Source organism: Hippopotamus amphibius, chromosome 8 (genome assembly GCF_030028045.1).
Source record: "Hippopotamus amphibius kiboko isolate mHipAmp2 chromosome 8, mHipAmp2.hap2, whole genome shotgun sequence".
In the NCBI taxonomy this organism is placed as follows: Eukaryota; Metazoa; Chordata; class Mammalia; order Artiodactyla; family Hippopotamidae; genus Hippopotamus; species Hippopotamus amphibius.
In genome coordinates this window covers 78933386-78946912 of record NC_080193.1, presented here as the reverse complement: position 1 = coordinate 78946912, position 13527 = coordinate 78933386, and the positions used below count along the sequence as shown (strand labels likewise).

The window sequence follows — 13527 nt, the reverse complement described above, 5'->3', positions numbered from 1 at the left end:
ATCAGTTTAAGTCATGTTTATGCAAATACTCATCATAATGATTAGGATGATGCTGTAACAAGAAAAAGTAATTCTAAATCATTCCCAAATGTTATACTTTTTTAGAACAAATGGAAGTAATGAGACACTTCATAAGGTGCTATGGTAGGCCAAATAATGGTCTCCCACAGATACACCCATACTGTTCCCCAGAATCTTTGATTATGCTACCTTACATGGCAAAAGGAACTCTGCAGATATGATTAAGCTGAAGGTCTTGAGATGGATACATTATCCTGAATTATCTTCATGGGGCCAAAGTAATCACAAGACTCCTTGTAAGTGAGAGAGGGATGTGAGAGACTTGGCGAAGGAAATGTCAGAATGGAAGAAGGGGTCAGAGAGACTCAGTTGCGGGCTTTGAAGATGGAGGAAGGGGCCATGAGCCAAGGACGTTGGGCAGAGCAGCCTCTAGAAGCTGGAGAAGGCAAAGAAGAAGGTTCTTTGGAGACTCCAGAAGGAAGGCAGTCAAGTTGTGTTTTAAGCCATTAAATTTGCGGCAATTTTTTGCAGCTGCAATAGGAAACAAATACAGGTGCTTAGGGAAGGCAACTGAGAAGGTGAGATTCGAGCTGAAACCTAAAAGCTGAGAAGGAGATAGCTCTGCTAAAATTGGAGGGAAGAGAGCTGCAGGCATGGGGAACAGCACAGGCAAAGGCCCTGACGGCAGGAATGAATGTGACCTGCTCAAAGAAGGGAAAGGAGGACAATGTGGCTAAAGAGCAGTGAACAAGAAAGGGGGCAGATGATGTGGCCTCGGGAGGCAGAGGTCAGGCTGATGGGAGGCTCCTTTACTGTCTTTGTTAACCTGGGAGCCCTCCATGCTATGGAGCTACGTGTGCCGTGGTTCTTCCTCTTCTCTGCTACATCTGAGATTAACCAGCCTGACCTTGTATCATTCAGGCACCCCCCTCTTGGTTTCTAGCCAATTCAGAAAACCATAGATGTTCAGGGTTAGAAAGAAACCTCAGAGACCATAGGTCCCACCGCTCACACAGGACAGGAGACCTCTTACATCTTCTCTGCCCACTGATAGTCCAAAGTCAGCTTCCATTCCTGGTCCTTGGATCCATTCGATTAACTCAGACCCTTTTCTCTCGGCACTGGCCACCAGCTCCACCTGTGTGTCACTGCAAACCTTAGAGGCTCATTCTCCATTCTTAAGCTTAGGTCAAGGGTAGAAGCATCCAATATCGGGACCCGGCAGAGTCTAATCTGTGGTGACATTTATTTTAACACCTTCAGCTGAATGGAGGGATGCAAATGAGATCATCAAATGGAAAGCGCTTTCCTGAATGAATAAAGAGCCCAGGTGCGTGCTGAGATGTGTGATGGGTCCCATGACACCCAGCTGCTCAGAGTGGCCTGTGCCCTGGGTATGCACCATCTAAAAAGACAATTGCCAGGGCTTCCCTGGTGGTGCAGTGGCTAAGAATCCGCCTGCCCGTGCAGGGGACATGGGATTCGAGCTCTGGTCTGGGAAGATCCCACAAGCCGCGGAGCAACTAAGCCCATGCGCCACAACTACTGAGTCTGTGCTCTACAGCCCACGAGCTACAACTGCTGAGCCTACAAGCTGCAACTACTGAAGCCCGTGCGTATGGAGCCTGTGCTCCACAACAAGAGAAGCCACCGCAATAAGAATCCAGCACACCGCAAGGAAGAGTAGCCCCCAGCTCTCCGCAACTACAGAATGCCCACGCGCAGCAACAAAGACCCAATGCAGCCAATAAATAAATAAATAAATAAGCTCATGGTATAAGAGCTATAGTAGCACAGAAAGAAAGAGAGAAAGGGCAATTATCATTTATTTAGTGCCTACTGCATGGCAGAGATCTGCATAATTTTGCCTCCTTAAATCCTCACAGCAATCTTCTTAACACCACTTTACAAGTGAGAAAGACAAGGCTGAGAGATACATTTGTTTGTCCATGGCACACGGCTAGAATATGATGGAGCTAGACTTTTATCCTTATTATTCCATCCTTGTATATCTTTTGCCTATATTATCATCATCAGAAGGAAGTAAAATTTAGATTTTTTAATAAGATTTTACTTCAGAATGTCTTAAAGGCATCCTTTGTGTTCCTGACTTCTTATCCATACTCTCCTATATATTTATCTTCACATCTAGAATTTTAAAATTATAAATAGATACTACTCAGCTCCAAGCCATGAAATATGTCATTTCACAGAATTACCAGATTTTAGAATGGAAATTGGTCTGCTTTCATGGATAAGTATACTGAGGCTCGGCACAACTAAATGCAGCCACACAACACGTGCCGCAGCCAGGGCAAGAACTGAGATCCTACTGGCTCAAATCTGGGATCCTTTCCTGGACTTAACATCCTATACCTACTTTAGTCTTAACATTCTGCATCAATTCACAGCCCGTAGCATTTGTACCACTGGAATCTCTTTCCTTCCCTTTCTTCAGCAACAGAGTGTTCTCACCTATCGTGAGCAAGGACAGTTGGTCCTAAGACCATTCTGTATAGGGGTATTTGGAAAGGTTAAGGGGGAGACCTAAAAGGAATTACTCTCTTCCTCTATCAAGCCCTGAGCCAAGATGAAAGACAAAGAGTGAGCAGATAGGAGCCCAAATAGCACCTTTATTACTGGTCAAGTTGATAATGAAGAGTATGGTCCATGTTTGTGGATAAGAAGGTTTCCTGATACTGGCCACTCCCTGACTTGAGACACACACTAAGAATTAGACAAGCCCGCGCAGCCACAGGCAGTGCTGGACCACCAGTGAGGGGCCTGTTCTTGAAACACGTACAGTGTGGAGGAGTAGAGGCAGCAGACAGGCCAGCCCAAGAGGGAGACAGACAGACAGCACTGTGTGTACTTAGCTGTCTCCTTCCAAATTCACACAGCAGATGAGCTGTCTTTGCCTGATGAAGAGTAAGGGTGTGGGGGAGAGAGCCCAGGAGGCGGACTTCATGAAGAAGCCAAACCCAAATGCCCTGATGAATTTAAATAAGAAAACGCCTTTCAATGTTGAGTTTTTAGTGATTTACAAAACAAAGAAAACCCAATTCCAGGGCAGTTCTCCTTTTCACTTCAATCCTAGTAGATATGTGATTTTCATATATACAGTCCTGATCCTGACATTGTCAAGCTTCTGTGAGTCCATCTGTTGACAACACCTCGCTCTAAGCAGCTCAAAATATTTTTCAGGTTTTCTTTATGTTCATTCTCACTGGACTTTTCTCCGAGCAACTGATGGAACCTAATATGTTTGAAGACACTTGAAGACAAAAATGCAAAGTGAATTTACATTCTATGTGTGTTTTGTTCTTAGGCTTTCAGCACAAAGACACTCTTTTTTGATACGATTCTAACGCTTCTCTGCTAAGCACATTTTTGGCTGTCTTAGCAGCCGTGAACTCTGGATGACATCTGCGCATTCTCATCCCGGTGGAAAGGCTGGATTCAGACTCAGGAAGGAGGGGGGAGCAGCATAACGCAGTGAGCAAAAGTACTCAACTGGGACCCAGGAGGTGCGGGGCACTCAGGGTACCCCTCTGGGCCTCACTGCCTCATCTGTGAGTGACGTGGGGCTGGCTGAGGGCAGTCAGCATCCTCTTCTCGTTGAATGAAAATGTAATGGTAAATCACAGTGGCTGAGCTGCAGAAATACTCACGGATTTCACAGTTTGCTCCCACCCAGCCGTGTGGGCAGTGGCAGGTATAACCATTGGGTTGGTCCAGGCAGGTTCCGGCATGATGGCAGGGGTTACTGTCACATTCATTGATGTCGAGGTCACACTCTTCACCTAAGGAGATAAAGAAAAGTGGCAGTGAGCCAGCTAGCTGCCCTGGCGGCTCTGTCCCCCATCACTTCTCCAGCTCAGCAAAGTTCTAAGGCTAGAGTCATGATCTCCTGCAATGCAGCCCAAGTGGCTGTCTGTAGAAAGTGTAGAACTCTCCCCAAATTCCAGGCAAGGGATCCTTCACTTAAGTAACACTAAAAAAGAAAAAAAAAAAGGCATTGATAAACAGAATCTCCTTTAATCTATCAAACTGGTTATCTGAAGCTGATTCCCATGTCTGAATAAACCTTTCAAGGTTTATAGGAAGAACAAATTTAGGTTCCTGATTTTATTACAGAAATCTATTTTGTTTTGGATTTAGTCAGCTGAATCTTCTTGTTTTTCTAAAACTCCGGAAAGCCAAAAAACTCACAGTTCCTGATTTATTCTGAAGCCAAGTGTTTGACTGTGTGAGTCTGGACATTTGACTATTTTCTGGATAGTTCTAGGTCTCAGCTGCGTGCCTAGCCTGAGTCAGGTATGAAAATGTACTCCTCTTTCCAAATCCCTGGATATGCTTCTGGGAGAGACTGAAATGCTCAGGGAGAACAGCAAGCCCATCAAAGGAGTGACAGTTGTGATGTCCGGGGTAAGCCCGGTCATGACAGACTCTCCCCTGGGAAATGGTACTCGTGCTTCCCCCATAATGAAAACCGTGACCTGGGGCTCCTGATGCTACTACACCCAACATTTGGGGGCATCCTTGTCCCCCTCAGAGAAAGCCTGGTTTAAACAAACCAGAACATGGGCTGATGTCACTGTGGTCCAAAGACCAACTCACAAGAGATAGCTTGTTATTAGAAGTCACACAAACAAAGCCATCTTTGCGTGATTTTAAAGCCATACTATGAGTCAAAACAAAATTGGAATACCTCTTAAAGACATCACATCAAAGCTGAAGAGAGGATACTTCAAATTGAGGCAATCTTTCTTAAAAGTTTGAAAATGAGAAAAAGGAAACTTTTAGATATACCTCCATTTGCTTAGATAAATGTAAAAAAGTGATACATTAAAAAAAAAGAAAAAAAAAAAAACCTCCTAGCATTGCTATAGTCATAGACTAAAACAAAAGGGCAAAATCAAATATTTTGTCCATTTTTAAAGGCAATGTTTCAAGTGTACTCTTGGGTAATTACTTCCAGGCTTACTTAATTAGTATTAAAGTGCTTTTCTATCTGCCATTCGTTTACCTCGTGTTTGTAAAACCACCATATGTCACTCACAGACCATTTCAGAGGCAGAATCTCAAACTAAAATAGTTCATATCTGTTTCATTTCATACTTTTTTCATACCTGGCAGCTATTTTATTTTTAAAGTAAAATCAGTCAAAGGAAACATTTACTATGTCTAGGTCCTACTAGATTGATTATAATTCAGTAGTGTCTAAGTGAATTTGTTTCCTGCAATAAATATAGCCATTTATATCAATAGGAAAGACATGAAATAGATTGCTTCTTACTAACTTATTTCGAAGGTTGTCTTTCTATTAATGGGGCAATCACTCTGACTGGAAAAGGGCATAGACTAAACTATTACAAATGGCATTACATGGTAGAATAGTTGAAGAGATACATAAATAAGAACGTGCTGAGAAGCAATAAAAGGATGAAATCAAAGGCCTTGACAAATATACACATCAGTACTGCTTTCCATCCATTTAGGAAGACAAGCTTAATTGGGTATTTACTAAACAATAGCTTTCTTTCCCTGGCAATCTGCAAATTCTGAAATAAGATACTCTGTTACCTTTGCAGCAATAGCTATAGAAATGGCCTGACTTCTCCCTACTTCTATAGCCTAGCAAAACTTGAAAGCCCCACTCTGCTCCAGAAATTTAATGTCAGTATCAAATCCTGCTAATTCCCTAAATTTGGGGCAGTCCTAGAGCTGTCAGTTCAGTGCATCCACCCTGGCTCTAGTCCAGAGCTTCCCTACAGAGGTAAGCGCCAAGTTTAGGATCCAGAGCAGCCCTAATGCATGTTTTGGCTCTTGGACCTCTGTGTGGCTCTGATATAGTTGAGAGAAGTCTAAGATCCTTAGATTTATTCCTTCTTGGGACCTACTAGATTTGAAGGACTTGGTAGGAATAGAGAGTGGCAGGAGAAAATAGGATGAACTTTTTTTGTAGACGTTCATCAAGTATCTAAGACCCAGGAACCAAAGAACTGGGGCCCAAGGAGAGTCCCAAACCTATCCTAATCTGGCTTTCATCACCACAGTGTTCTTAGAGCTATACTGGGGATTCAGTGACTTTAGTGTATGATAAAACTCCATGCCAGTCAGGAGCCCAAATAGCTAGCAGCTATTTTCACAGCATATGTGCTCTGGAAAAACCTGGAGCAATGCGCAGTTCGCAGAGACCTTTACATTTACTCCAGTGGTCCATTTTATAGACTAAGATGCCTACGCCTCTACTTGAATCAGTTATCTCCCAACTGGCTTGCAGTTGAGGACTTCACTGTGTCACATGCTGGTGGTAGGAATACAGGGTGATTCTGATGATAGAGCCACTCAAGGAAATTTCCAACCAGAAGACTTCCAAAGATGACTGCTCTTCCCTGCTTCACAGAGATCATGCACTTTGCCATCAGTCTTATGCAAGGTAACTGAAGATTTATTATGAATTATAGAGAGTAAATTTGGTTTCATTTATGTTTGCCTGTATTAGGAGTATTATGCTTTTATATGCATTTCAACACCTCACCATTCCAACGCCGAGCAATATGCATTCTAGTTAATTTTAGGAGAGTTCTTAGTACATTATATCATCTTTCTCTGCTCATAGTTTACTTAATAAATCTTTATGCTTTTGCTGGCTTGAGACGGATGACTTTTTCGTTGACTTGCTTACTTTTTTTATTTGAGTGGGGAGAATCAATTACTTTTAAATCACTACTGTGCTTGAATAACATTTGTAAAGAGAATACAAAATGAAATTTCTACTTGACTAAGGCTGGAAATCAAAGTCTGAATTTTAAATCTTTTCCAATTGCTTTTCAATCTACTACTTTCTAAGAGGCAATCTGTATAGTAGGTATCACCTTTGGTGGTATTTATGCAAATTTACAAGTGTACTGTTTAATTCGAGATGCTTTCCTTGGATAAATCAAAATGAAAAAAGATAAGAAATCAAAAGTCACTGCTGTTAATAAATCCTTGGGTTAATAGAGCCCACACTGAATGATATCAATGAACATTATTATAATCATAATACCTCGTGTTAATCTAAGCTTTATATGCGCCAGTCACTGGAATAGGTGCTTTAACCGTAATTCCTTCATACTTCACAAGCATTTTATTCCAGATGAAATGAACCTAATGAATTACTTGGAATTTCTGCCATGATGGAACAGCTGGAAACTGTCTTGCCCTCCCACTGTAAATAATTAGACAAGTGGACAAAATATATATTTTAAAAAACACTTTATGACATTAGATAACAGGCAGTGCATGACTGTGATTGCTAAGAGGAGAGAAACAAAACAGCTGGGTACCAAGACCATCCTGGCTTTCTGCCTGGAACTGATTTAGAACAAAACACTTTTCACCAAACTGAGGGGACTAATTGGAATTTGTGGAGGCTGATGTAGTTGTAATTTGTAGGACAGATCACTGCAGAAGATAGAGCCGCTCAGAGAAAGAACATCAGAAATATGCTGCCTCCTTTGAGTCTGTTGCTAAGTAAATTGGAACTCCACAGGCATGGCAAACAAGAGGAAAGATGAACAGTTCCCAAAGCTCACAGAGCACTGGGAAGTATTCAAACTCTCACAAGTTGGAACGTGAACATTTCATTGGCCACTCAGTGCATTCAGGGAGGAAAAGGTCACATCTTGGTAGTAGGACATAACTATCCCTAGAGTAAAGGCTATTAGAGACTCATCCTCCAAAATATAAAAACAAACCTTGAAAGGATCAATCAGGTTGGCAAGTAACTTACCCACCTACCACAAAAAAGGCCAGAACTTTTAAAAGAAATCCAGTCATTCAACAACTTAATTCACAATGACCAGCATTCAAACAAAAAATATCAGGTATGCAAAAAAAGCAGGAACAGGGGACCCATAACTGGAAGGAAAATCTGTCAAAAGACAGAGATCCAGAAGTGACAGATGATGGTAAGTAAATAAGAAATTTGTTCAAAATGTGAAGGGAAAACATGGGGAAAATGAGGATAAAAATGGAAGGCATAAAAAAACTGAATGGAACTTCTAGATAGGAAAAATTCAATACTGTCAAAGATAATATTTAAAAAAGAGAGAGGAAAAAATACAGACAAATATCCCTCATGAATACAGACACAAAAACTCTGAACAAAATATTAGAGGACAGGATTCAGCAACATATAAAAATAATTATACACTATAACCAAACAGGATTTATCCTCAAGAGGCAAGATTAATTCAATATTTGCAAAATAATCAACATAATCCATCATGTTAATAGGTTAAAGAAGAAAAACCATATGATAACATCAATTGATTCAGAAAAAGCATTTGGCAAAATTCAACATCCATTCATAAAGCTATCAGCAAACAAGGAATAGAGAGTAACTGCCACAATTTGATTACAAAAAAAATCTAAAAAACCCTATAGCTAACATTATACTTAATGGTGAAAGACTGAATGCTTTTCCCTTAAGGTTAGGAACAAAGCAAGGATGTCTGCTGTCACCACTCTCATTCAAAGTAGTGTGAGAAGTTCTAGCCAGTGTAATAAGATAATAAAAGTAAATAAAATTTATAAAATATCAGAAAGGAAGAAATAAAACTGTCCCTATTTTCAGAAGACATAATTATCTATGCATAAAATCCCAAGGAATCTCCCCTCCAAAATCCTAAAACTAGTAAGTTCATCAAAGTCATACATAACCATACAAAAATCAATTGTATATCTACACACTAGCAATGAACATGTGCACACCAAACTACAATTCTATTTATAATCACTCAAAAAGAGAGAGAAATATTTAGTTGTACATATATAGGAATTATATGCTGAAAACTACAAAAATGCTAGTGAAAGAAATCAAACATCTAAATAAATGGAGTGACATACTGTGTTCATGGATTGGAAGGCTCCAGGTAGTAAAGATATCAATTCTTCCCAAATTAATATACAAGTTTAACACAATTCCTATCAATACCTCATCAAAATCTTTTGTAGACATAGAGAAGATTATTTTAAAATTTATATGAAAAAGCAAAGAAACTACTATAGGTCAAACAGTTTTGAAAGAAAAAAAGTAATTGAGAGGAATCATTCTGCCTGATTTCAATAGTTATTATATGACAACAGTAATCAAGACTGAGTTGCATTGGCAGAGGAACAGACAAATAGATCAATGAAAAAGAATGGAGAATCCAGACCAGACCCACACAAATATGGCCAACTGATTTTTGACAAAGGTTCCAAAGCAATTTAATGGAGGAAAGATAGCCTTTTCAACAAATGGTGCTTGAGAAATTGAACTTCTATAGGAAACAAACAGACAAACAAACAAACCCTCTAATTGGAAGATCTCAGGAAAGAATGCAGACTGTGAAAAAATAATCTAACTGTATTTACAAATGTATGAAACAACCCCACTGATGGGTTGGGGACAGTGCTGACCTAAGTAACTTTGGAATGAGTAGAGTTGGTAGGACTGAAGGCAGAAGGAGCTGTACACCAGCACTGTACTCTAGTTTATAAAGTTGTTTCCCACAGGGATACAAGATAAGAATTCTGATACTGCTCTACATATAGACAGGAATTAAACAAGTAAAAGGATGTTGGATGGTAGGAGCCAGGAATCTTGCTATTGGTGTGGGGATTTACATATGAACAAGGGGAGAAGCCTGGACTGATCCATGTAAGAATGGACTAGAGCTGGGGAAATTAGTATAAATTCATGTTTAGCTTAATTTAGATATAGATGGTTACTTATGGCAATGTTTATAGATTCATGGGTTAGTATACACATACATTCCCTTGCTATGTCAGCTGAGAGGCTCTCGAAGAGACAACATCCTGGGAGCAATGAGCATAGCTAGTGCCCAGATCTTGGTTTGTAGTACCATTTTCCAATAAAAGTAACCAGGGCTTCTTGGAGAGATGGCTGATTCTAAGACTGGAGCAGGAAATATACAAGATAAGACTGAAGCATCTTGCAGTGCCAGAAAGCATATTAGTGTTCAGACATGCGCGCGCGCGCGCACACACACACACTTTCCACCACCAACAACACAATAATGGGGCACATCAAAGGGACATGAAAGAACTCCCAAAGTCCAAATCTGGAACATTTTGAGCAAAAAAACAAATAAAAATGTTTCAGATTATAGTTCAAAGTATAAAATAAATATCCATAAGTCCAAACTGATAGAAATAAATGATCAAATAAATAAACGCAGGAAAACAGACAAATCTCTCCTACAGAAGAATTTCACATAGTTTACATAGCTACTCTACCCTCAAAGAGGGGAAGAATAACTCCCTATTTCCTTAAGTGTGGTCCACATACAGTAACCTCCTTTCAAAAAGTAAAGTATGCAAAGAGGGGGAAAGAATAACATTACCAGGGAAAGAATAACATTACCTTATTTAGGTGATCAAGGTTCAACATTAATGGTCAGAAATGATACTTGATAGTATGTAGCCTTGATACTATGATGAGATGTGATTAGAAAATGGACCAAGGACATGAAGAGATATTTCACCAAAGAGGATATACAGATGTCAAATAATCACATGAAAAGATGTCCAACAACGTTTATCATTAGGGAAATTCAAATTAAAATCACAAGATATCACTAAACATGTATCAAAATGGCTAAAATCAAAAATGAAGACAACAGCAAATGCTGGCAAGGATGGAGAGAAACTGGATCACTATACATTATTGATGGGAAGGAAAAATGGTTAAGCCACTCTGGAAACATTTTGGCATTTTTTTAAAAACTCAACATCAACTACCATATGACCCAGCACCTGAACTCCTGGGCAACTGTTTCAGAAAAAAATGAAAACTTATATTCACACAAAAACTTGTAAATGAAGGTTTACATCAGTTTTCTTCATAATAGCTCAAAACTGGAAAGAACCCAGATTTCTTTCAACAGGTGGATAGTTAAACAAACTGTGGTATATTTATACCATGAAACGCAGCTCAGCAATAAAAAGGAAGAAACGTGATACACATAATGATCTGGATGAATCTCCAGAGACTACGCTGAGTGAGAAAATAAACAAAAGGTTGCATGCTGTATGATTCCATTTATAAACCATTCTTGAAACACCAAAAATATAAAAATGCAGAACAGATTAGTGGTTTCCAGGCATTAAGGAAAGTGTTCGTGGTGGAAGAGAAATGGGTGTAGCTACAGAAGGGCAGCATGAGGAATCCTAGTGATGAAAATGTTCTGAATCTTGACTGTATCAATGTCAGCATCCCAGGTATGATATTGTACTGTGATTGTACAGTATGTTATCATTGGGGGTAAGTGGGTAAATGGCGCACCAGATCCCTCTGTATTATTTATTAAAACTGTTATGAAGTTTGAAGTTTCTCAAAATAAAAAGTTTGATTTTGAGAAAAACAGCCAAAGGAAAAAGTAAGACACATATATAGTCATTTGTTTCCTTAAAAATGTGCTAATGAATTCCATTAGCTAGGGTGCTAGGATAGCTGGATATTCATATGGGGAAAATACAAATGTCCATCCTTAAGTCACACGATACACACAAAAAATTAACTCAAAACCTAAACCTAAAAGCAAAATCTATTTTTAAAAATTCTAGAAGGAAACATTGGATAAAATGTCATCATCATAAAGTAGGCAAAGAAAGAAAAAACAAAAAAAAGAAAAAAAATTGACAGAGATCACCAAAAATAAAAACACTTGCTCCTCACAGAAATACCATTAAGAATGCATGGCTGTCCTGCTGGAGAGAAAAAGAACAAATGGATAAGCAAAATGTTTATCTGACAAAGGATTTGTGTCTAGAATATGTAAGTAACTCTTACAGCTCAATAATATGACAAAAATCCATTTTTAAAAAATGGGAAAAAGATTTGAAAAGACCCTTCACAAGGTAAGACATATGGGTGGTCAATAATCACATGAAAGATGCTCAACATCAAAGAAATGCAAATTTAAATCTCAATGAGAATAAAATACTGATGACAGTTGCCCATGAAAATAAGCTGGAAATTATAGAATACTCTATTGTGAACTGAAAGACAAATATTGAAAAGTAGTTGAGTTAGAAAACAGAGGGAAACATGATAACATTATTTAACTTTTAATAGTGCATATAGACTTTCTGCTATGGTGAGAAAGCAATGGGTCACTGATGTCTGTCTGGACTACTGTTCTAGTGGCCATGGCAATGGGCCTGAGAGCACTTTGGGCATCCCTGTTGGAGTACAGTAATTTCCAATCTATGGTTTCAGGTAGAAATATAGCAGGTCCTGGAGAATTAATGTTGCATGAGGGTGTCCTTTCTTTCCATCTATGGTTCTGAGGAGAAAAATTCTAGGCGGCAAAATTACAAAGCCTCAGAGATGAGTGGACACAAAATAAGTTAAAAACCGAAAAATGGACAGGATCTAGGCCAGGTCTTAAGGAGAGATCTGTGTAGAAGGCCTGTAGGGGTTGGAGAGAGGGAGCCTCTCTGGGTTCAGATGACTGGAGGGAATGTATTTTTAAGGAGAAGCCTAAATTCATCAAGAAAGGGCAGAACCTCCCACATACCTCCTCCCAGAGTTGGTCTGCTGGCCTGTGAGTGAATTGACTTGAACCAACTGAAAAAGCCAGTCTCAAAAGGTAAGTGTGACATTGGATTGAGAGTCTAATTAGATATCGATGAGTTGCTTAATTCGCTCCACTCAGTCAATTAGGGAGCTATTGAGCATTTAAGAGCTGGCCAGGAGTGAGTTTTGCTAAACCTCAGTTACAATGGAAGAGCGTTTAGTTCCAAGGTAGCAACTCAAAGAGTAGAGGCACCATGATTCCTTACATGGTGATAGTTAATATTTTATCAGCTCCTCCCACGGAATGCTAGTTCTCAGAATAGGTTCTTTTCTAAGGAAAAAAAAAAGTTCTATGATCAAATATATTTGGAAAATAAACAAAGGCAAATAAAATTCTTGACCGTAAGAGCCTCTAGCCTGTGGGCATCCTTTATGAATCTCCACATGGCAGGTACCATGTCCCCAGTTTTTTTGGCCACAGACATTTTTTCTATGGGACCAGTGTTCTATAAAACATTAATAGGACAACTCCCCAAACAACTTTAGGAAATATTCTATGGTTCCCTGCTGTTTGGAAAATTAACAGGGTTGAATAAAGATAGGTATTTGTTGTCTTCAAGACCAGTTAGAGTGATGTTTGAACCTACTTCAATTGGAAGAGTCCTCCTGCTCCCTGTGATTAGGGTAAGAACCATTAAGAAATGCCTAGGGGTGAACTTTCTAGCTACAGCATGTATATGGGGGCCAGGGCAGGCAGAGGGGATTGGGAAGCAGGAGATGGGGGTAAGAACATCACTGAGAAGAGCCTGATGTGGCTTTTCAGGAATCAAACAGGCAAGGGGGGCCCAAGGACCACCTGGAAAGACTGGATCCAGCCAGACCTCCCAGGTCTTGGTGATCAAGTTAAGGGCTTTGATCTTCTTCTTAAA

General features: G+C 39.6%; 1 protein-coding gene across 1 annotated transcript in view; it reads right to left on the bottom strand.

The window, feature by feature from the left end:
• Positions 1–13527, bottom strand: part of DNER (delta/notch like EGF repeat containing) — a 317177-nt gene that overhangs the window by 16709 nt on the left and 286941 nt on the right. Inside the window, exon 11 of the mRNA XM_057746038.1 lies at positions 3693–3824. Within this exon, the coding sequence (XP_057602021.1) occupies positions 3693–3824 (132 nt within the window). The remainder of the gene's footprint in view (positions 1–3692; positions 3825–13527) is intronic.